The sequence below is a fragment of the Condylura cristata genome, unplaced genomic scaffold (genome assembly GCF_000260355.1).
Source record: "Condylura cristata isolate star-nosed mole 26May11 unplaced genomic scaffold, ConCri1.0 scaffold00016, whole genome shotgun sequence".
Classification (NCBI taxonomy): Eukaryota; Metazoa; Chordata; class Mammalia; order Eulipotyphla; family Talpidae; genus Condylura; species Condylura cristata.
Genome location: NW_004567117.1, coordinates 36,541,730 through 36,567,422, shown reverse-complemented (window position 1 = coordinate 36,567,422; position 25,693 = coordinate 36,541,730). Strand labels below are relative to the sequence as shown.

The following is a 25,693-nucleotide window of genomic DNA, read 5'->3' as shown; positions in this document are numbered from 1 at the left end:
CAGAGACAGAGTGGGGAGCAGAACAGGCAGATTGACGAAGTACACTGCTGAGGGGAGCAGCGGGCGGGCCAGGAGAGGTCTGCCGCGCCATGTGGTCTCCTCCGTGGCAGGCGGGGATCGAACTCATGTGGAAGTGGCTTTGACTTCTTAGTGCTGTGCTTTAACCCGCTGCGCCACCAGGGAGGGCCCATGCCCTCCAGATTTTAAACTTGTTAATTACATCTTGAGAAAGCACTTTTTCCTTATCTATTTACAAGCAGAATGTGCTTACGCTAGTTATTGCTCAAGACAGAACATTGACTACTTTAGCAAGTAGGAGAGATCAGCAAGTTCATGAAATAGAAGTATAAAAATCTAATAGAGCCTTTCAAAGAAGGCTATCTTGAATTGGATTAAAGAGTTAACTCCTGCTAATTGTGATTCTCCTGTTTAGAGTTACCTTTGGCAAATCATTCAACTTCTCTTGATTTTGTTTCTCACTTATCAAATAGTTTTGTTAGGTTAGATCAACTTTAACATTTTAGTTTTATGAGTTTGGTTCTTTATGTATTGTAGAAAGCTGGAGAATGTCTGCTGTGTCCTCTTTCAACAATGTAACACACAATCCTTACAGATCCATTTTGTATGTTGTACTAAACAGATTAGCTTTCAGTCAAAAAGAGGTACAGGAATATTAAATTCTGTTTTTTTTTTGTTTGTTTCTTTTCAAACCTCTGGACTAGATGGCTTCTGGTCATCAACAAGTTCTTTTACAGTAAGTTGAAAGGTCCTATGATTGTGTAGTAAGGACTGAGAATCAGGATCTATGCAAGAAAAAAGGAGGACAGTTCTGAATTTCAGGCAGACCTGGGGATAATATTTTAGAGATAGCAAAGTCCTTTTTCATGAATGCAGCTAATAGTCAATGAATAGTCTTGAATGCTATATTGAACAAGGCAAACACCTTACATAAATTAACCAATCAGTTCATTTGATTTTAGTGTGTGTATGCTGCTGTGTATATTTGTGCTAGCTGTGTTCTCTTATTTTGAAGTTCTAATTTCTGATGTCTAGCTAAAATTCAACAAAGAATTTAAATAAGGTTAAATTTTGAAAGAGAACAGTTATTTGCAAGTCAACCATTATTTAAGTCAACCATTGCAAGTCTGCTTCATTATCTTTAACAACAGTCAGCTGTACTGTTAAGTGATACAGGATTAGTGTATAGTACAATGATGTCAATATAATGTAGAGATTGTGCTATTTTATTTTCCTAGGTAGCAAAGAATAGGAATAGAAATTCAGCAAAGGAGAAAAGCCCCCGGCTACTATTGGCTGACTCCCTTTAGGGTTATTTCAGGAACCTTAAATTTAATAAAATTCAACTTGAGCACCCAGTGCTTGTTGGGGTACTCGGGCTCATTCTAAGGGTTGCAGTTACTCCTCTATTACCTTAATGTCAGCCCACTGGCCAGAACACTATTTCCATCTGGGTTGTCACAGTACCTGTAAGTAGGCACTTCCGCTCACTTGTTTTTGTTCATTTACAGTACTCTGGGGTAGCCGTCAGATATGAGCCAAGTATTTCCTGGGTACCAGTAATTGTTTTTCTTACGGACATGTTTTAAAAATTGCATGGGTTTAAATGATCCTGATTTCATTTTGCCTGTAAGCTCTTTTTGTTTTTGTAGAAGTGAGGCTATTTAGGGATGTTGTGGTATAGCCTGAATATCTGTGCTTCATTTAAAACACCTACTTATTCATTTTATTTATTTATTTGTTATGTTTTCAAAGTTTTTATTGAAATAACATTGTAAAAGTTTCAGGTGTGATTGTTTTAAATCAGTGTCCAATATACTATATTAGGCTCAGACTAAAGGTCTGATTCTATCCTAGAATATGTAACTGACCTCTTCTATTGATGAAGTGACATTGGATTATAATAATTTATGTTCAGGTGCACATCATTGAAAATTGACATGCATATCTCATGATCCATTTTTTTTATTACAAAAGTTTATTTTTACATCATTTTGTACATTTTTTTTTTAAGATTTATTTATTTGTGCATACAGAACTGGGGTACAGGCCAGAGGCTCAGGGGCGGCGAGAGGCCTCACCAGAGACAGAGTGGGGAGCAGAACAGGCAGATGGACGAAGTACACTGCTGTGGGGAGCAGCGGGCGGGTCAGGAGAGGTCTGCCACACCATGTGGTCACCTCCGGGGCAGGCGGGAATTGAACTGATGCGGAAGCGGCTTTTTTTTTTTTTTTTAGATTCTCAGTGCTGTGCTTCAACCCGCTGCGCCACCAGGGAGGGCGGTACATTTTTTTTTTTTACATCTCGATTGTAATCCCCGAACGTTTCCCATCACCAAATCACCCGTGTGCCATTGCCATAATCCAGTGCCTTACCCCCCCCCCCCCGGTTTTGATCCCATTCCCCATTCCACTCCCACAAAATGTCTCTGGTATATGGTTGTTCATTATTTTTGTTTTTTTCTCGCCTGGTCCATTATACTCCTGCTATGAGTGAAACCATTCGGTATTTTTCTTTCTCTTTCTGGCTTATCTCACTAAGCATGATCTTTTCCAGCTCCATCCAAGTTGCTGCAAAAGACATGTGTTTCTCTTTTTTGGTTGCTGAGTAATATTCCATTGTATATATGTACCACATCTTTTTAATCCAGTCATCTACTTTTGGGCATTTGGGCTGCTTCCATGTTTTTCCAATTGTAAATAAAGTAGCAATAAACATGGGGGTGCAGGTATCTTTTTCAATCAGAAAACACCTACTTACTCATTTTAAAATTTGTTTTAAGGTTTCTTGTATCATTGTACACTAGTTTTCCTTCCCTTAGATGTAGTCTCCATAACATTCCCATCCCCACGCAGCCTTGACCTGTTACCAGAATCCCTTGTGCTTGTCCCCCCCCCCCATTTGACCTCACTCCCTCCCCTTCCCTGCTCTTGCCTCAGATCTGTGTTCTGCCTGCAGGTTTGGTGTGACACCTGTTTAAATGTCAAATTTTATATTCTTAGCTTATTTTATAATAAAAATCCCTATTCATTAAAAAAATCAAAGAATACAGAAATCTGGATAATTAAAAAAATTATCTCCTCCAAAAATTGCATCTTCCAAGCAGCTTCTTTTCCCAGTCTACTTTGCATGTTAATAGTAAACCGTATGCCCCACGCAGTTTTATGATATGAATGTAATAAAATCGTAAAACTTGGCTTTCTACTAAACAGTACTAATTATTCTTACCTTAGCTTCCGAGGATGTCCTAACTTTTAAAACTAGTATTTTTTGATTGCCACTTAAATTGTTTCTAAATTTTTCTATTATAAACATTACATTGAACTTCCTTATATGTATTATTCTGAAATTGTTAAAGATAGGATTGCCTTTTAGAAGTGAGGTTGTTGAATCTTGGATTTATTTATTTAAAATTAATACATAACGTTCAACTGGTCCTTCAAAAAGTACCAATTTGTTTTCTCATTCATAATGTTTAATTAAGACTTATTAATAGATGGAGTATTTTGCTGAACTAAACATAGGTTAGTCAACTGTGAGTGTTTTGTTTCTTTTTAATTATGTCTCAGGCTTATTTGAATATTGTTAGATCCAAAAATCTTTCAGAAACACTTTAACTTATTATTTAAGAACTTGCTAGTTATTTTCTTAGCTTTTTGGTGTGAAGCTTACTAAGGTTGACACTGGGTGAAAAAGCTGACTAAAATTTAAAAATAGACAATTATAGCTTGAGTTAAATATTGATGAATTCAAATATTTAAGCCTTAGAATTTGCTTTTTCTTGTGTACCTGTCTGCTAAAGCCAAGATTGTTCTCATTTTTTATGCATTTTTATTGAGCAGTAACATACATACATAGTGCACAGTTATACATCTCTAACTTAATGCAGTTCACAAACTGAGCACTCCTGCTGGTGGTATAGTTCCTGGTATCAGTTCCTGGACCAGCAGCAGAAGCTTATTGAAGCCTCCCTGGTGTCCCCCAGCCTGTTAGTATCTCGCAAAGCTAACTAACCATTGCCCTGTTTTACAATATCATTAATTTGTTTTTAACAGTACATGAATGGAATCACAGAGTGGACTTCTTTCCTCAGTGTTACTTGTGAAGCTGATTCATGCTTTTGCATGAAATCAGTCATTTTCCTTATTATTTAGTATTTCACTTTGTGAATAACTATAGGTAGGTGACTCATTCTGTTATCGATAGGAATTTGGGTAGACTCCAGTTTTTGTTTGTTAAATACAGTGCTATTCTCAAACGTTTTAAAAAGTGCCAAAGATGAAAAAAATAGTATCTATGCATGTATGTGTGTATGTAGTTATCTTGCTTTAGTAGATACTGCCAGTTTCTTTCTCTTCCAAAGTGGTTATACAAAGTGCACCTGCACTAATAGTTCATTTGTTCCGTATTCTTGATAGTACTTCTTTCTTCCTTGTTTTAGCAAGAGTATTTTAAATTTGCCCTTCCCCTGCTTTAATTGACAGGTAGGTTACTTTTTTGTGTTTATTGTCCATTTAGATATTCCCATTTGTCAAGCCACCTGCTCAAGAGTTTACCTTTTTCCTATTCATTGTCACTGTTCTTATTGATCTGTAGGAGTCTTTCTATATAGTAGAGATGTAAGTACTTTGTTATGTTTTACAAATATTTGTTGCTCGCTCATAGTTAGTTACCTTTTCATCTTCTAAGCGGTAGGTTTATGAATAAGAGGTGTTAATATTTTCCAATTTGTCATGAATATTCAAATACAGTTCTGTGTTGCTTAGCATAGGGATACATTCTGGCAGATGTGTTGTTGGGTGACTTAATTGTGCAGACATCATAGAATGTAATTCACAAACCTAGATGATAGAGCTGCTATACACCTAGTTTGGTGGTTCAGCCCTTTGGGACCATCACCATAGATGGATCCATACTTAACCTAATGTCTTTAAGAGACTTGTGACAGGGTATCAGTTCTCTCTTTTTTTCTCCTGTCGTGCTTTTATCTTTCATTTTTTTCTGTGTTTTAAGAGATAACTTATTTTCCTAGGCTTTGAAAGTCATCTCTATATTTTTTCCTAAATGCTTACTGTTTTATCCTTTTCATTTTGATCTAAAATCTGGTAGGGGTCAAGTTTCATACCCCTACCACCCACAATGTTGATATCTTGTTGACTCAGCAGTGTTTACTGAAGAGATTATCCTAGCTCACTACATTCATATGGCATCATAAATCAGGTTACTGTGTATGGGATTGATCTTTTTCTGGACTTTATCCTTTTTTGATATTGTACTAATACTATATACTCTTAATTTATAAAACTTTATGTAATGTAATTTTTCAGCTTCATCCTCATAAAGGCTTAGGTTATTTTCTGTATTTTCCTATAGATTTTAAAATTTGAATTTGTTAATTTTTACAAGAAAATCTGCTGGGATTTTATGTCTATTCTAACAATAATATTGGAGAGAATTGGTAGCTTAAAAATAGTAAGTTTTCCAATTCATAAGCATAGTATTTATTTAGATCTTTAATTTATCACAGTGAGAACAATGCTGGCAGAATTCACATGAGACTTTGTGACATAATATAAACATGTAGTTATTAAGACTGTGATAGTGATACAAGTATATAGTACAGTGGAAAAGACTAGAAAATCTAAGGCCACAGTGATCAGAGTTTATTTTATATTTTAAATGACAAGTCTTTGTAGTATAAGTGAATACAATCTTTATCATTTTACCAAATATTTCTTTTACCTTTCTCACAGGTGCGGACCATGTCTAAGGATTGCCCCAGCATTCAGTTCTATGAGTAATAAGTATCCACAGGCAGTTTTCTTGGAAGTAGATGTACATCAGTGTCAGGTAAGTGAAAGGAGTCCTTTAAAAAAAATTATTCACAGATCAATTTGAAATTTGACATTAATATCTCTCTATATGCATAGTACTCCTCTGAAGATAGCAAAATGTCATTACTTTCTTAGGAAGGACAGTCCAATATTAATTGCTTGTTTATATTAACATCCCTCTGGTAGAAAACTGTACTGTTATACTTAGTAGGTTACCTGCAGTTCTGTGTGTTATATTACTTTGTCTTTTGCAAATTGGAATCATATCTTTTATTACAGAGACATAAACTGATTACAAAGCTAGGGCAGAGGATTTTTGGTTATAGTTTAATTTATATTGACCTGTTTGTAATCTTAGCTCCAAAGCTGCATATAAGCAAAATGTTAGTCTTGATTACTGTTGATTGAGCCATAGTGTTGTAGGTAGATTGCCTTGATTACTTAGTTTGAATGACTATGTGACAGTCTTGCATTTGCATATGCAGAAATATGGGGGAGTTCAGAAAAATTTTTAGAGAACTAACTAAAAATATGGTCATTTGTTCTAAGGAACGCCTCTAACTACTCTTTTGTCACAAACTACTAGACTGCAGCACTGGTCTTTACATTTTTTTATTATTTGCAATCTGGAATTTGAGATACACAGTACTCAAATGTAAATGTGGTAATCGGGTACTTGCAATACTTTAATATTCAAATTCATAGGTACTAAAAGTGTGAAATATTGAAACTTAGTATGAAAATGTAAAATATCTCACTGACTATATGTTGAAGATGTATATATTAGATTCACTAAAAATATAATACTAAAACTCATTCTACTTGTTTCTCTTTTTTATTGAAGGTACTAGAAAATTTTAAATTACTTAAATAGCTCATTTATCTTTTACATTGTATTTCATATGTAGAAGGGCAATCATGTCTTTTTTCCCTGAAATTTATAAGGCTTAGAAAATATATAAAAACTTTCTTTTTTTTTTCTTTAAAAATAATGGTACCTTTTTACAGTATTTGAATATGCAAGGTGACAATATTTGCATTATTTGTTTCTTATGAAAAGTTTAAAACATGAATCAGTGATAATGAACTAATTTTCATTCGATGTTAGTATTATACTCTTCGGTTGTAATAGCTGTTGCAGTCTATGTGTTGGGAGACCAGAAGTTATTTCTATAAGTGGAATTTAGTGCAATGCAATGCAAAAGACATTACGTCTTTTTCAGACAAATAGGCTGGTAATGTGTTTAACTTTTTCCTCGAAGCACTGGTTTTTGCTGATAAACTCCCTTTTTGGTTACTCATTTGAGAAATAGTATGTTCTTATAAAAGAGCTATCTGTTACTATAAAGTACAGCTTCTGTATTGCAAGCTAATTGTTTTACTGGATGAAATATTTAGAACCATCAAAAATACAGTGCTCTTCTTTGTTAAGAATTTAGGAGTAATAACAGTTTTTGCACTTTAGGAATAATTGTTTTCTCTAACAATTGGGGATAGTTGTTTATATGTATTTCTCTTATGCTGGTGATATTTAACTTCCACAGAGATACAGAGTGTATATTCAGGGTGTTTTAGGTTAGTTTTAATTCCTAATGCCATCTAACTGCCAATTCTAGGGAACAGCTGCCACCAACAATATATCAGCAACACCTACATTTTTGTTTTTTCGAAACAAAGTGAGAATTGATCAGTATCAAGGAGCAGATGCTGTGGGATTAGAAGAAAAAATCAAGCAGCATTTAGAAAATGACCCTGGAAGCAATGAGGATACAGATATTCCAAAAGGCTATGTACGTAGACTTAAATGTGAAATTGTGTTAGCTTGCATTTGTCATTATTTGATTAAAATGAAATTGATTATGTTTTCATGTTTTATATTCTTCTAATTAAGAATACTTTCAGATGAAGACTTTAAAACCATTAAGTGACTATTAGGATTTGTCTGTGAATGTGTATTATAATCTTTTTTCCTAAATTTTTTTTCTGCTATTTTGCTTTGTTTACTTAAAAAAATAATGCTTTCTTGAACTATTATTATAGACAATTTTAAACATTAGTTTTATATTTTTACTTACAAGTAGTGTAGAGAAGGGCACTGAAAAAAGTTTTTACTTTGACAATCATGACTTACAAAATTTAATGTGGGATCACTATATACTGAATCCCTTTCCTGTGACTTCCTGTTGTTTTCCTTCTTTAAAAGTATTCCCTCTTTTTTGGTGTTCTACTTGAAAAAAGTTACTGATTTTGTTTTAGAATCAAATGTGACTTTAATATTGAATGTGTTTTTCTGAGCTTTAAGAGCAAATTACTCTGGATAATATCTTGAACACTTAGGGGAAATTTTTGAAAATGATATAATATGACTAGTTATAATGCAGTATATTTACCATTTGAGAGTTATTCAGGAAGGAAGGAAAATTCAGAAAATTCAGAAGTAGCACTTCATAGTAGTTGATTTGTTTATGCAAATTGGTAACTCTTACATACAAACATTTTTCTTGTTAGAGATTTCTTAATTTTTTTGGTTCTAAAGTTACTGTGAAAGGCAGAACCAAACTAATATGGTAGCCACCATGCACATGTGGCTGTTGAGCATTTGTTATATGTTTAGTGAAAATGGGGACTGAATTTTTAAATGTATCTACTTTTAATAATTTAATTTTAAATTACCACATGTGGCTAATGGCTGTCTTACTGAACAGTACAGGTCTAAATCATCTGTCCTGTAGACTGCCCTACAATCTGGATTTGTCTGATTGTTTTCTTGTTCTGTCCTCGTTGTTGGCAAGTTGATTACATAGGGAGTGATACTTATTTGCCATTATATATTTCAGAATATATCAGTGTGCAATTATGTCCTTGATACAATATAATGGCAATTTTGTCCTAGATAATGTCCCCAGTTGAATGTTATACTTGTTTTGTGTGCCCATAATAAATAAGTTTAATCATTTTTTTAAAATTTAGTATTTTAAATAATTCACCTATTAATTTTCAACAGTGTTGTCTTCATCCCTGGATTCCAGTCCTAGATGCCATAGCAGGCATCATGGTAGAATAGAAAATATAAACATTTTAAAGGTTGTCAATAGTGTCTTTTCAAGGCAAATATTGATGACATTCAGAATAACTGTACCATAATAGAATTTTGTTCAGCAGTGTCACTTTTTACCCTTCTACAGCATTTTACCCTGAGTAATGTATTGAATATTTAATGTTTAATGTTATACAAAGTAACCTTGTATAATTTGGCTTGAAAGCATTTAGGCTACTCCATGAATAATTAGGAGTCTATTCTAGTGAATTATTACCGTATTGGCAATTATTTAACATGCAAAACTAAGTGTCCTTTAGTCTTTTAATCATCTACATACACATTAATGTCCTGAATTAAAAAAAAAAAAAACTGAAGCCCCTAGGCAGGTGAGCATGTGAAGATAGAAAAGTGGACATGGAAAACTGATGTCTGTAATATTTGGTAAACTTTGAAAATTGTCCTTGTGTAGTATATGAAATGGGTACTTTTCTTTAAAAAAAAACAAAAACAATTTATCAAAATCAACTCCAGTAGAAACAGACCACCTAAAAGCTCAATCACCATATAGGAAATACAGAAAATAGTAAAACTTCCATAAAGGTCAAAGTTACAGAGAGATTTTAACAAATTATAAAAAATCAGTCTACTGTTACTGTAGCTACTTAAGGCAATATGAAGAGAGACAAAACTTCCATATTTTCTTTTTTCTGAAGTATGACCTTAATCCCCAAATCTGACAAGGTTTGTATCAAAAAAAAAAAAAAAAAACTATTGGGAATATTGGTGTAAAGATGTTAAATAAAAAACTAGATGTAGCAATTTATAGAAGAAAATTCATGATCTCATGTGCAGAAAAACCATGGACAAAATTTAACACTCAATTACATATAAAGCATTCAATAAAATCTTTATGGGAAACACTGGTCATCTCCACTGAAGTCAGAACAGGGCGAGTTGACTACTGTGCCACACTCTGGTGGTGTGCTGAAAGTGCGGAAGTGCTGAGCCAGATCAGTGTCCAGGAGACAGGAGTCTGATAATACACAGGGAAGTATCAGCAAAGTCCAGAAAAAAAGAAATGTGTGGGCTGAATGACCAGAGATTAAAAGAAATTTTAGAGACATTAACTAAATGCAGTTTTTCTACCCTTTTTTTGGGATCATTATTCTAGCTCTAATAATTCACTTGTAAAATATTTATCAGACAGGAAATGTGAACACTGAATTGTAATAAGGAAGTATTATTCATAGATTTAGTTATGGTATTGAGGGTTTATTTTTAAGTGAACTATTTCTTAGAAATATACACGGAAATATTTATGAATGAAATGGAGAAAATGCCTGAGATTTACTTGAAAGTAACCAGGAGATGCTTCAGAAGCTTGTTGAGGGTGGCAGTAAAGCTGAAACAAGAGTAGCCTTTAGTTGATTACTTTCCTGGCTGGGAGAGGTGTCCATGAAGCTCACTGTGTTAGTCTATGTATATATGTTTGAGATTTTTCCAACATAAAGTTTAAGCCCTTACTTGCTATCCATCCTAAATCTCAACTCTTCGTGAATAAAGATTTAAACACACCATGGACATTGAAAGAAGAAAGTGGATGTCTTGGATCTTACAGATAATTTAATTTGCATGTTTTCTACTGCTTATTGCTATATACTTTTAAAAAAGGTGTTTGTTGACATTTTATTATCTTAGTGTTAAATACTTGGTTTCTGATAGCTTATTGAGAGGCCCAAGCCTACATTGGCTTTAATGATTAGTGGTAGACCTCAGTCTGAACTTCATTTGAAAAGACTGTTATGAAAATTTCATTAAGTGACTATTTTAAAAGAAATAGAGGTTTTCTTAAAAATTGACTAGAGAGAATCACATGTTTAAATTAGTAAATTTTTATACCAAATCTAAGTACTTTACCTAAGGAAGTGATTTAATTTTGTTTCAGATGGATTTAATGCCTTTTATTAACAAAGCTGGCTGTGAATGTCTTAATGAAAGTGATGAGCATGGATTTGACAACTGTTTACGAAAAGATATGACCTTCTTGGAATCTGATTGTGATGAACAGGTATTTGAATGCTTAAGACTTAGAGGCATTATCAAGTTTTATGCCCTTTCTTGTTTCTTTATTGTATTTCATTTCATGGCTTTGTGGCTCTCCTTCCTGGATTACTAGAACTTTCCATTTCTTTGACTGCTTCTCTCTTATCCACACAGACCCGCCTCCTTCCTTTGTTCTTTGTCAGTGGCCAGCTTAGGGGGAGAACAGTGGAACCTCTAGGGTTGGTGTAACCAACCTCTGTTAGTGTAACCACTCTTATATGTCCTTTGCTCTTCTTGACCTGTTTTCCAGACTTTTATCACTTTCATCCACCTAGGGGAGCTTGTCTTTGAGAAGATGGGACCAGTGAGATGCACACTTCCTAAGTTTCTACTTGTTGTTGCTGGAGGTGAAGTTGTGTCTCTCCTGTGTTATCACAGAGGAAGTGGTGCAACACTAGTACTATTTGACCAAACTTGGTTCATCTTGATGCTTATGTCCTTAATTTTCTTTCTGTTGTTTGCTTTGTCCCCATTCCAGTTCATTTTCTACATGTTCACCAAAGTTATTTCTCTAAAATGTGATCTGATCCTATTTGTTTTTCTTAGAAGAAATAAATCATTCTTCACTGATTTTAGGAAGAAAGTGTCAGATTCCCATTGACAATGTATTTCAGGCATTCCCACATCATCTGTTCACTTGTGGTTCAAGTTCCTAAGTGTGTCAAGCTTATGATTTTTCAGCACACTCTTATAGGTCAAGTATTAAAAGGTACTAATATAACCAGGGGCAGTAGTCTGACTCTGTTTAAGCAGATACATTACAGTGATTCTGAAAACATAAATCTGCATCCCCTCTTTCTCCAGAGCTGCTTCACTATATAGCTTTGAGGGTATGTTCACATTGTGAGCCTTGTAAAATGTTTTACATGTCATGACGAAATCAGCAAGACTCCAGTTATAGCTTCCTTGAACTCTCTCAGGGTAGAAATATAGGTATCTACATCTGACATAATTTGAGTTGGAAAGAAGAGTGAGTGAATGAATTAGGTTTTTTGATAGAGAGGCTTTTCTGGTAATGTTTTATGTTCTGGTTCCCTGATGTGACTCTCCAAAATCAGTTTCCCATGTAAGTTTAGGATGGAGGTTTGGAGATTTTAGCATAGAGCTCTGAGAGTCCTGTTCTTTGAGTTTGGGGTTAGAGTTCACTCGAGGACTAGCTTCTGCACATAACCTGCACATTGTCTCCCAGTTGTTAAGTGATATAGATAGATACTTGGCAGATAGACCTGGAAAACATTAAGCATATGCACTAAAACATGCAGTTAAATTTTAATTGGGGGGATTTTGTTTGACTTTTTTGGAAAGCAGATTGCTTTCCAATTGTTAAGTGACAAGACTTTAGGTTCTTAAATGTAATTTTAGTTAATTTATTCCACTGAATTTTGGTTTTGCTAGTCCCTTACATGAATATTAGGTGATTATATTTTTCAAATGTCAATTTAATGAAGTTACCACACTTGATTTCCATATTACATTCCTTTTATTGGATGAATTAAAAATTTTCTACTTCTGTTATTTTCATGTTACTTAGCTGTTGTGTGTATTCAAAGTGTTCAGGAGTCTTTTTAAAATAAAACTTTTTTTTTTTCACAGCTACTTATTACTGTGGCATTCAATCAACCTGTTAAGCTTTATTCAATGAAATTTCAAGGACCGGATAATGGTAAGTAATAGATAGCTTTAACTTCCTATTGTGTAGACCTGTTAGCATATGCTTTAAAGTTTGTAGTAAATACAGGTAGCTATTTCTTGCTTTGGCATAGAGTAAAACTGTTTTACAACAAAGCCTGGATATAAATGAATGGGTAAGTTATGTGAGATTATTTGGGACTAAAAGTACCCCAAAAAACCCTTTACCTTATTCCTAAAGTTTGTTTAGAATTTAAGATTCCCCCTTAACATGAAAACTAGGAAACACTCCTATTTGTGCTCTATTAGTTTCATCTTCTTTACACAACTAGGTATTTCTTTTTATTAACTAAGAAATTTTCCTGATTCATCCCTTACCTACTAAATAACTCTTAACTCACAAAATGTACGGTTGTTGGCAACTACATGACCCAGTTCAAGGCTTTTGTTTTGTATACTGATATATGCAAGAACTGGGGTACAGGCCAGAGGTGTGGAGGGTGAGAGGATTCACGAGTGACAGAGTAGGGGGCAGAAAAGGCAGATGGACTGAAACCCACTGCTGAGGGGAGCAGAGAGGGTGGGTCAGGAGAGATCTGCCATGCCATGTGGGTCACCTTTCCCGGCAGGGATCAAACTTGTACCATGCTGCAGTGGCTGCAGATAAATTCATAGTGCTGTTTTACCCATTGTGCCACCAGCTGGGCCTCTCACGGATTCTTATATGAAACTTTTTGTTGACCTGTATATACTGTAAAACTCCATTGCCTCCTTCCCTATACTTCCTTACCAGTAGTATTAACATTTATCACAATATGTCTTTTGTAGTTAAGGGCAGGAATTCTTTATATAAAACACAGTCATATTTACATACATCTATTTTTAATCTAGCATTCCTAGTTATTTGTATAGTGGTAGCAGGCCAAGAGCATACTAGTAATTATTTATTGAAAAAGGAAAGATAGATAGATAGATAGATAGATAGATAGATAGATAGATAGATAGATAGATAGATAGATAGATAGATAGATAGATAATGTGTACGTATGTGTGTATATATTTGTCTGTGTTGTATTGTGTGAGTGTAATGATAAAGGGAAGTATTATGTGTGGTTTTGCATTACTGTTTTGTTTTTTATAGGTCAAGGTCCTAAATACGTAAAAATTTTTATCAATCTACCCCGATCTATGGATTTTGAAGAGGCAGAAAGAAGTGAACCAACTCAAGCTCTCGAACTAACAGAGGATGATATTAAAGAAGATGGTATTGTCCCACTCCGTTATGTGAAGTTTCAGAATGTTAACAGTGTAACTGTAAGTAGTATTTCATTCAGCTATTATTTTAGTGGGTTTTGTGGGTGACAGTTCAGACTGTCTTCAGGATCCATGTGATTCTAGCTGCCCTGTAAAGTAGTTATTTGTTGACTTGGTTTGAAATGAGTAAAAATATATATGTTGAACCAATTAAAATTTTCCTCTCTAAAACGTTTATCTGTGTGCCCTTAAGAGGAAGATGAATTTGTTAGCATACTATTTTATATTTGGCTGCTTTTGTTAAAAGTTTACTCTAGAACATTTGTATTTAAACTGAAGATATTCTTGCTTTATCCTTTATACCTGGTGTTAAGTAATCATACATTGTAAACTCCACTTTCTTTTTCCAGAATAAAGAGCTTTTAATAGTATAGCAATCCTGATCTCAATAAAAATGATCTGACATTATCTTAATTTGCATTTTCAGCCCTACTTAGCAGTTCTAATTCTTTGGTGAACACCATTGTTGGAATTCAACTCTAGTAGTCTGACTTGTGCAGTCCTGCAGGGGGGTAGCAGGTAGAATAGCGGAATATGTAGAGAACGAGTGGTGGCTGGAGGGCCACCGAGAACAGCTATGATGAGTTAGTGTGCTATCTTTGTTTTAATGGAATGATTCTGATTTTGTAAACTAAAATATTACAGCATGTTTTCATTGTAGGAAGTTTTCAGTGGGGTTTCACAAAATATATACTTAGCGGTAAGATGAAGGACTATATTTGAATTTTCAGTATTTGAAATATCTTCAAGTGAAAGTAAAGAAAAATGATTACATTAAAATGGTTATCAAATTTGAAAGTTGCTTGTGTGTTGGAAAAAGCCCTTTCAATCTAGAGAGTCTGTCTGTAAAATCTGTCTTTAAAAGAACATTTTTGACCAGAAACTAAGGCAAGTTAACATATTTTAAAGCCAGTAACTGTAAATTTGTGTTTAGATTCAAAGATCAATGCAAATAAGTAAATGGGGAGCTGGTTTAATAGTCTACTTACTATTGACTTGGAATTTTAAACTGATCATAGTCTCATTTTGAGATGGATCTATAGTTGCCTACAGTGAGTACCAGCTGAGGATGAAGCATATGATGTTGAAACCAAGAGAGGTGATATTCTTAAGTAATAGCATCTAGAGTAATACTGTGTTTTTCAGTGGGGGAAGAGTAAAAGAAATTAATATATTGAAAAAAGGATCAATGAGTAAAGGTTTTGTCTCAACATATAAAAGAAGTTTTTTAATAGACAGGAAAAAGCATTTGCTTAAAATTATGCAGGACATAATATAATTTTAGTTGATTTCTAATACTCCTTTGTCCTTTAGTATTCTGGGAAGTTAGGAAGAATGCAACCACAAAGATTTTCATCAATGAAAAACTGTAATAAAGTTTCAACAGTGTTCTGCCCACTGTCATACATCTTACATTCCCTCGTTTTATCTCATTAATCACGATGCCTCATACTGGCACATTAAATTATCAGGAACTTGTCTGAGTGGCATGTCTGGAGAAGATGAACATAGCAGCACCTCCGGCCACCGCTCTTAGAATCTGCCTTCCCAGGCTCTATGTTCCAGTCTTCCCTTGCATGGACGAGCATGGGTAGTGGATGAGAGCGCGCTTCAGGTTTCTGTCCGGGCTCTGTCTCGCCGCTTTCCCACTGTGTCTTTGTGCTGCAAGCAGTACATGTATAGCTACTATTTTGGATTAATCCTTATATATTTTTAATTAAGGAAGCTTATTACATTTAAAAATGTTTATAAAAAAGATTGTAAGTGAAAATGAAGTGTTTGGGTTTTTTCTTTATATAGATATTTGTTCAGTCCAATCAAGGTGAAGAAGAAACAACAAGAATTTCATATTTTACTTTCATTGGTACTCCAGTCCAGGCAACAAATATGAATGACTTCAAACGAGTAAGTTTTTTAAAACGATGTTTAGGGGCAGTAAAAATGTGATTTAAAAGAAATAATTTCATAAAGACCCAGAATCATTACAGCATTAAATTTTGTAAGATTGAAGGACAGTAAGTTCTCCTTTAGATTTTTAGACCTTCAACTGAAAAAATTTTTAATACAAATGTCTTTTGGATAATAGTGTCTATTAATAAATAGTATCCAAATAAGAGAGTAAAGATAATTGTTTGGTTATAGTTAGGGATAACAAAAAGAAAAGAAAAATAAAATTAAGTTAAATCATTATTTGAAAGTATTAAGTACTTCACTAAGATTTTGATTAGCAATGATTTTGATGAAATTTTAAATGACTTCAGTGATTTAATGACTAAAGTTCTTTTTGATAAAAGAAAGGACAAGTTTTACTACATTGAGATAATTTCCAAATTATGCATTTGTGCTAAAAGAGGTTTCACTTATAGGAGGAATATAGGGGAACCATATAAGAGATCAAGGGGAAAAAATAATAACTGAAAAACACAACACAAAAAAGAAACAAAAATAAACAGACTAACTGTAAGAGACATTCTGCAGGGGGAGGGAGAGGGCTCAAAATGAGGGTGGGTGATGGTGCATACATACATTCTAGGACACATATATGTGTGTATGTCTGTCTGTATATATTTAAAGGACATAATACTAAGGTTTATAAAGAATTTACAAGGTACATGGGACTTGTAGGAATGAGAATGTTTCAAAGCACTCATGGAATGGGACTACTGATAACCATTCCTTGGGGTGACTGTTAAAATGTGCAGCCTCAGACCCTCAGTGCCACCATGAGTTTTATCTGGACAGACCCGGTTGTGGTGCTCAGATAAATGTGCGCCAGCCCAGGAGGTGGAGGAGAGACCACAGCGTTTCTCGGCTGCATCAGAGGCAGGCTAAATTCGGAGGTGACTGTACGAGTGGGAGAGTTTCCCTCGTGCTGTCGACACCTAGAACGGGAGGCACCCAGTGTCACAGTTTAAATCTCTGTTTGGGAAAGGAAAATTTGAGAATTCTTGCTTTTTTTTGCATAGTCACTATTTTTTCTTTCACTGAATAATAGTTTGAATTCTTACTCTTTGATGCTACCTACAGATCTGACTTTAATTCATTTACAAAGAAATTCATAAAATTGCCTAACAGTGGGTGAACTTACAAATATGTATGCTGTTTGATTTTAATTGGTCATTTTTCAACTGCTATCTTGTCTCATACCAAAATTAACTTCTGGCGGCTGTAGGAACAATTGTGTACTTAGTCTGTTGTGTCAAGTGTTTGACATATGTGTAATGACAGGTCAGAAGAAGCAGAGATTAAACATCTACATTTTAATGATATGAAATATGCTGTACTGGAAAAATGTGTGAGCAACAAAGACATTTTGGCTGCCTGCTTTGTTCCTTTGCCTGTTTGAATTAATTGCCATTGGATTTGGATTTTGCTTTGGATTTTGGAGTTTGTTTTAGCTTAATCATGTTATAAAACTTATTACTCTAAGTCCTCTATAATTTTCTCACACCATTAATTCAACCCTAGTTTCCTGCTTCTCTTCCCAGCTTTTATGCAATTTGATTTTCGCTTTTTTTCTCAAAATAACCACTAGTTGGTCTTTTCCATCTTCTTCCCAGTGTGCCATTTAGTTGTGTTTTTTCTTATACACATTAATTGTACATCTACAACTCTGTCTCCACCTCTGCTTCCAACATCTCCTCTCCTACCCCAGAATAGCTTTTCTCTCATTTATTACCAAATTGTCATTTTGTTGAACTGGTTTTAGGATAGCAGGTATTAGAATTTTCTTGCTTGAGCGTATATTTATGTTTATTGTATAATTTGACTGTGTTCATTTGACAAAGTACTTTTTTTTGACCTTTTAAAAATTACTGTTAGCTGCTGTTTGCAAACCTTTTGGTCTTAGGACCCCTTTATACTATTAAGTGTTATTGAAGACCAAAAAGTATAGTCTGTATTGTCTGATGGTTATTGTTTAAGAAATTAAAACAGAAATTTTATAAATATTTACACATAGTAAGCCCATTCATTATATGTTAACATAAGTATCTTAAAGTTTTCTTTCAAAAAACAAGTTTCGTGAGAAGAGGAACATTACAGTTTAACAGATTTCTTTATTGCTTGCTTGCTTAACAGAACCCTCGTGTTCTCTTACTTGCTTCTGCGTTCACTTTTACTGCCACAGCTCATGTACTTCACAGCTTTGGAAGATTTCATTGTACATTTGGGAGATAATGAGAATTGAAAAGACTGCTAAAATTTAGCATTCTCATAGAAATTGATTTGATCTCAAAGACTCCTGGAAAAGGGGCTCATGGACCCCCAGCCTGAATAGCAGCTTGAAAACTGCCATGAGAATAAATTTAATACTATAATGGACCCTTCTTGGCGTTGTAGACTTTTAGTCCCTTGCTTGAAGTGTTTGAAGTTGCTGGGTTGAATGATTTTCTTATACATACGTGTATATATGTGTGTGTGTATGTATATATTATATATATTATATGTGTATAATATATATTATATATATGTGTGGACATTACATTACGTTTCCATTTAATTGTTTTTGACGAGATCTGTTCTGCCTGTGTCGTTGCATTAATTGCCCTGTAGGGATATCCGTCCAAGTAAACCAATATAGCAGTGTTTTTTTTTATGTTATGCTAAGTCAGTAACTTCATTGTAAGAAAATTACAATTAAAAATTTATGTTTGACAATTGGGTCTTTGTATAGATGGAATCACTTACTAAAAATTACAGATGAGTTTGGTTCCTAAGTGAAAGAAATAATGGATATGTGATATGGTACTTGTCTCTACAGGTATAATCACCATTCTTGTTTATAGTAACTTTACGTCATAGAAGGATAATAGATAACCATTTGAAAAGTCAATCAAAAATTAATCAAAGCTTAGCTCAAGGCTCCCTTTCTCTATAGAGTAGTCTCTTACTTTTCCAGTCTGCTGATATTTTCTTCTTTACAACAGTGGTTGGGAAAGTAGCAACATATTTTGTGAAGGAAGAGGATCTTAAATTCAGTGGTGAAAGTAGAAATTGAGAGGGGACAAGAGTAATGGATTCTCTAGGTAGAATGAATGGAAAATAGGAATTTGGCCGTGACAGCAGGAAGGCCCGGAGCTCATTCAGGGACAGGCCAAGTGTGGCACTTCTTTCTCTTATTTAAGTCAATCTCTTATTTAAGTCAATCTCATTTGAAAGGAATTACACACAGTAATTATAATTTCAGATTTCAAGTTAGATTTGGCATGTGTTTTATTAGCTCAGGGCAGAAAGTTTTCATACCTTTTTGTGAAGAGAGCTTATAAAATGGTTGAGTGAATGATAAAATACAATTATTTAGCATTTCCAGTTCACATTTTTATGTTGTGTGAGTTTTTTCTAGATAATGTTAGTTTTCAGAATATCATTGACTATCTCCTTATGTCATTAATATGACAGAGCCTGAGGTAATGCTGGGTGAATTTTGTTGTGGGTAGAGATCTTTGACTAACTTGCATGTGTACAACTTTAGATGTTTATACTTTTAAGATTTGTTGAGCTAGAACACCCCTCCCACTTGTTAGTTTTTGGCTCTTAGAGGCATTCTGCACAGATTATAATATATATTAGGCTGTATGCTGTTGTCAGTGAACTTTCTGTGTTGCAGCATGAAAAAGTTTGCCACCTTAATTGGAAGTAGATGTTTTCTTTGCTAAAAGATGCTACTTATATGGATTGCTTTATTTTAATAACAAAAGTATTAAAAGTGTTTTAAGTGAGCAAAATTGTAGGGGCTTTTGCTTCTGAGGGAGTGAGGTGCATGTGAAAAGCAGAGCAGATTAGCACTGTAATAAAAACAGATCTTTCTAAACTGGCCATTCACGTATCAGCTGTTTTTGTTAACTTTTCTGTCTGTTTATTTTTCAGCTTTTTTAATCCAACTCAAATGAACTAAAAACAGAAGATTTTAAAAAATGAATATAAAGTTGACCTTACCTCCCTCTCCTCCCCTCCTTGCTTCTCTACTCATCTAGCACCTGTCTGCTTTCACCCTTCCCGTATTCTCACCACCGCTGGTGCAGGATTTCTACAGCTTCTGTCATCTGGACCAGCCTTCTTGTTACCTAGATTTTCTCAACCATCTCTTTCATCAAACCTCATTCAGATCATGTTTCTCAGTTGGCCTTTTATTTTGTTTTGGTTTTTTGACTTGGGCTTGCAACTAGGTGCTTTAATTTCATTACCAGACTGTTTGGCTCACCCGACTTTTTAACTTTTGCCTTTCTCACAAAATGTACTACATTTTGAAAAATAATACTTCAGTAAAACATATTGTTGTAAATGCTTTCAGATTTAGCTAGTTGTTGGATAATGTTTAATAAGATGTGAAGTTTAAATTTATTTTTTAGCAACTATAGAATCATTTTGGAAAACAAAAATGAATACTTTCATACTGTGAGTTCATTTATACTAGTATTGTGTTTTGATGAAACTGTAGTACTAGCATACTATATTGATTAGACTGTAGTTGAGAGATGTGGGTTTTTCTTTCTCTCATTGAAACTGTAGCCCAAAAAGTCTTTTTGCTAATTAATGTGGGCTTGTCTTTGTTTTGTCTACCCAAGTGAGCTTACGGCCAGTTGAGAGTACGGACTGATTGTTAGGCTGGATTAAAATAATAACATGAAGATCAATGGACTCTTTAGTGAATAAGAATCTTTGAAGCCAATTTTGATGTACCTCGATGTATTTGAGGTGTTACATAGACTTTAAAATGAATAAAAGAACTTTATGTTGGGAACAAGAATCCATATTGGAGTGCTGAATTTCTTCTTTTTTACAGAGAATACACACTGGAAAGTTGAGAGTTATCAACCTGTGAAACAGTATGCAGAGTTGTGTCTGCTGTGTCACATCTGCTGAAGTTTTAATATTAGTTGTTTTTGTTTTCTTTTGTTTAATTAATAGCTCTGTGTTTGGTGTGTTCCTAGGTGATATATAGTGATCAATAACACTCTCAGTGTTTATCTGCTTAAATGTATTTGTATATAAATATTGCCACCTCACCTTCTTTCTTAAGATGCTTCTGGACTCTTTACTCTCATCTGCATATTCCCATGAGACGATCTTTTTAACAGCTTTCTGACTTCTTGAACTTTCTAATACATGGGTTCCTTGGATCAGTGAGGAGTTCATTACACGTTGTAAAAGTGGTTTTCCATAATGTGAGGGAAAAAACCATCTATCTGGCTTTATGTAATTGATTGGGAATTCAGTGGAAAGGGTTTTTATAATCTTCTCTCCTGAATGACACTGATACAGTCATATTTTATTTTAGTCAAAACAAGTACTGAAGACCTTTGAGTTTTGATACGACAGCATTTAGAATCAACTTAAATTGATTCTACTAATCCAAATTATATTTATAAATGTATGTAGAAATCTGTATTCAAATACATATTTAATCATTTCTAAATAGATTTCTTTAAAGACATTTCTGCAATGAGAATATACTATTGGATAATAAACTTTAGGCTTAAGAGAAATTACTTGATTAAAACAAAGTTTTACATCATTTACATGTAGAACTGGTGGTAAAAACAAGTTTTTAACATTTCTGAGCTGCCCAAATATTAGCAAGTAGGACACTTTAAAAAACCCTCCAGTAGGAAATTTTTCTAATCACTGACAAAAGCAAGATTTAGTCTTTACATTTTTAATAGTACTTTTGTAGAAACCAGAGCTTTTTTAAAAATAGAAATTAGGCAAAATTAGTCATTTTAATCGGTTTTCATTGCATGTATTCATATTGAGAGAAAAGTCTAGAGACCTGTCAACTTGAGCATGAAGACATAAGTTTAGCATACTCTTTTAATTCCAGATTATTTTGTGATCGACATTTGATTTCTAATTGCCTAAAAATAGTATGCCAAATATATTTCACTCATATAGCATCATCTTTTTATTAACTTCTCTAAACTGTCAACCTTGTTTTGAAAAATTGCATTACTTTTTCTTAAAACAGAGTGGGAAGCCAAAAATAGCCTGCATGTGTTTTATTTTTAATTTTTTGAGACCGGGAGAGGAGGGAGGGTCACAGTTTGCTTCAACAATGAAAATATACTGCATGCCAGTAAAGATGCAGGGGCAAAAATTAATACCAGGTTCTAAAGATGACTACCAATTAGCAGTATTTTGAAAATACCCGTATTTCTAAATAAGATGTGTTTATACAGTTACTTTTGTTTTTCTAGGTAGTTGGCAAAAAGGGAGAAAGCCATTAAGGTACAGAAGACACTGGAAGACCGCATTGCAATCAGATCTACTGCTCCTGGATAATTGCTTGATTCTCGCCAGAGACTGTCAATATTCCATTCATTGCCATTACCAATAAATCATTGCTTTTGTTCAGATGGTATCACTAGTGTTTCTATTGTAATCTTGATACATGCAATTGTAAATAAAAGTCACTACTTTTGCCAAGCTTAACTTTTGTCATTCTACATAAGTATTTTCTCTTTCCATTTATTTGAAAATTGGCCAACCTGTGATTTTTAGAAGGAATTTAAGTTTCTGGTAACATTGATTGAAAGTCAGTTTCTTCAGAGGAGCAAAATTATTTTAGGTAATTGAGGAGTATATGTGTACTCATGTATACACAAACAGAAAGTGATTTTGATACATGGACTTGTAAAGCTAACCATTTGAAATATTTAAAAACGCACTAACTTCTGTTTATTAAAATGTGGTATCTGAGGTATAGACATTTCTCAAAGTATAGCTACCAGAAATAAATTAATGAGCTTTAAGTTTAACCTAAACTGTTAGTTAATGAACCACAGGTTGTAAGCCCTTCTAGATAAACTTAAAAATCTGAGTCAGCCATTTTCTTTATTAGGAAAGTTGTGTGGATCTGAGAGTAGGGAAAAATAAACTACTATAAATTTATGAAACATAGGAATTAGTGTTTTCAATTACGTTTTTACTAGCTACTAAAAGATGCAGTGTAAATATACAGAGAACATAAGTTAAGCTTGAAAATGCATTGGCCAAATGTATATGTTTAAAAGATCTTTCACAAAAGACTGGTAAAAAATATGTGTTTCTTATTTTTTTTTAATTTTAAAACTACTTTAGAAAGTATTGGTCAATTTGTTTTTAATTTCTATTTTTCTAATTAAAATTTAATTTTTAAATTTCTGAATATTTTTAAAATTTGATGTATTAAGACATACAACTGTCTTAATTTTGATTCAGTTAATTAAATAGTACATTTGCTGGTGGTGGGATCTGGGGATGTGGTTGAGATGCAATTTTGTCTTTGGAGAACAATGTATCTATACTTGTTTTATGAAAAAAATTATGCAGGAATTTTAGTGTTAAAATAGTCACTTTTGAAACCCTGGTGTCTTTAGAGAATGTTTAGTTCCTTTGTATGTAAGCGCATTAACTGATCTGTATTAAGCTGCATTGCCTTTGATCAAGTGGAGGCAGAGGGCAAGAAATAAAAGTTTATAACACTCCTTAATATAGACCTTCTCAGATTAATCACGTCTGCAATTAAGGATAAAATTAATATCAAGAGTTTTGTGTTATACTTTTGTACACAGCTTTTTGGGTAGTTCTTAAAGTGCCTCATCTTTAAGTATTTCTGACCTCATTCTATTTATATTTGACAATTTGAAAATCCAGTGAAAGTAGTTTCATATTTGTAAAGGAATTGGCATCAGATTTATATTGTTTATGTGACTTTTCTATAACTCAATTGGTTGCATTATGCAAACATTCCATAATCAAATTGTAAATAGTAAAAAATGAATGTTTGTAGGTAATGTAAATGTTTCACTATGGGAAGTTTTATAAATAAACATGCATAGTTGACATTATTTAAATTAACAAGCTGAAATGCTGATGTTTTATCCTAAAAGTGTGTGCATCACACACACAAACATACACACATATGACTTGTTTATATACAACATGGACCCGTCCAGGAAAATAAAAGCATTTGAAAACTGTAACCCCAGTTATTTTAACCAAACCATCCATTATTGCTTTCCAGAAACTGTTTATTGTTTATCAGACATAGCAAAAGTATAAAACACAAAACTTCCCTTATTTTACACATTGCAATGAGGTACATTATCTGATATCAAACAGTGAAATACCTTGTCCAGGAAACAAACAAAAATGTAGAGCCCAAAATCTGCCAGCCAACGGCTGAGGAAGAACAGCGTACACTACCGTCCCGTTCCTGTGTGGGCTTTAATGATCCATTTGGGTCGGGTGGGTCCCAGCCTCAGGGCTCTGTTGGAGATGAGCCACAATCTTTTGGAGTTGACGTGTCAGTGGAAACCCGTCTGCCCTCTGTCTCACATTTCAGGTGTGTACCTCAGGCCTCTGCTGTTACTGTACATTGGGCCTCAGCCTCTTCCTAGTGGTAGCCATTAATACACTTGCTATGGGGACGGGTCTTTTCTACCTAAGATGGTTCAGATCTTAAATCCTTAATGTCTAAAGTAAGTCTTTAATACAGTAATAGGAATAAAACACTGAAATTGACTGAGTCAACTGAAATCCTTTTTTGTAGGCTTCCAAGAATGAAAAAAATTTACCATTCCATGTTGCTTATATTAATACTTCTTCAGTTCAGTTTGGCAGATTAAGTTCTGTGTAGGTATATCTCTCTTCTGGAATCAATAATTTCTAGCCTTAATTTTTTCCCATCCATAAATTCACTTACTAAGTTCCTAAGGAAAACTTTGTAAGAATATTGTGTTCTTTTAACTTGAATGCCTTGTCATCAGTGGTGTTCTGCATTTTACAGAATTTTCCATGCACACATTATATATTTTTATAATATACATACAACATGTTTTGTTAGGTAAACAAAATTTAAGGGTGAAAATTTTACTCCCCAACTAAGCCCATGTTGCTTTAGGAAGAGTATTGATGTCATTTGAAGCATATTTTTATTTCAAATTGTTTTATTTTACATCAATACATTTTTATATGCCCAGTACTATAAGTGGTTACAGTGGAGATTTTACATGCTAATAAGATCCCTTTAAAACTTTGTGGCCCATGCAAAATTATTGGAGAATGTGTAACTAAATGATACTCAGAAGATTATTTTAGAATTTGGGTATGCTACTAAAATTGTACACAGCTTAGAGTAGTATTAAACTTTATGATATGTAACCCCAAAGCTGCTAGTGTTTCATTTGTTCTCTCGTACTTCGCTATGGAAGGGGAGTTAGTGACTCTGGTAAGTTGACCAGGCCAGAACGAGTTGTGAAAACATGCTTTGTTGTTTATACTTGGACAAGTACTTGAGATCCCGGCTCATTACATCACTAAGGTGAGGGTCTCTGCTGTTTGAATTTCCTTTCCTACTTGTGAGCTATGTTTTCTTGAGCAAGTAACTTTTTTCAGAGGTTGAGTTTCCTCTTGTTAATAATAGCAACATTATCTGTTGGTCTTGTACTTTGTATCTGGAGCACGGAAGGGTAAGTTGTCTTCTGTATCCTGCTCTGTCTCACTTGTCATTGCTTTTCAGGCCATTTTTTAACTAGGTGTAATGGCAGTAATTTTTCTTTATAGATTTATTTATGCATACAAGAGCTAGTGTAGTCAGAGGTGCTGGGGTGAGGGGTCAGTGGTGACAGGATCTACCAGAGACAGAGTGGGGTGCAGAACAGGCCTGCTGAGGGGAGCAGTGGGCAGACAGGTTTACCGCACCATGTGGGTCAGCTCCGTGACTGGGGATTGAACTTGTTTTGCAGTGGCTGGCAAGAACTTCAACCAGGGAGGC

General features: G+C 34.1%; 1 protein-coding gene across 1 annotated transcript in view; it reads left to right on the top strand.

Annotated features, from left to right (window-relative positions):
• The window catches only part of TXNL1 (thioredoxin-like 1), a 27,668-nt gene extending 5,300 nt beyond the window's left edge, over window positions 1-22,368 (top strand). Inside the window, exons 2-8 of the mRNA XM_004683928.2 lie at window positions 5,772-5,868; window positions 7,469-7,642; window positions 10,838-10,960; window positions 12,589-12,658; window positions 13,766-13,938; window positions 15,739-15,843; window positions 22,134-22,368. Coding sequence (XP_004683985.1) covers window positions 5,772-5,868; window positions 7,469-7,642; window positions 10,838-10,960; window positions 12,589-12,658; window positions 13,766-13,938; window positions 15,739-15,843; window positions 22,134-22,163 — 772 coding nt within the window. The 3' untranslated portion in view covers window positions 22,164-22,368. The remainder of the gene's footprint in view (window positions 1-5,771; window positions 5,869-7,468; window positions 7,643-10,837; window positions 10,961-12,588; window positions 12,659-13,765; window positions 13,939-15,738; window positions 15,844-22,133) is intronic.
• The last annotated feature ends 3,325 nt before the right edge of the window (window positions 22,369-25,693 follow it).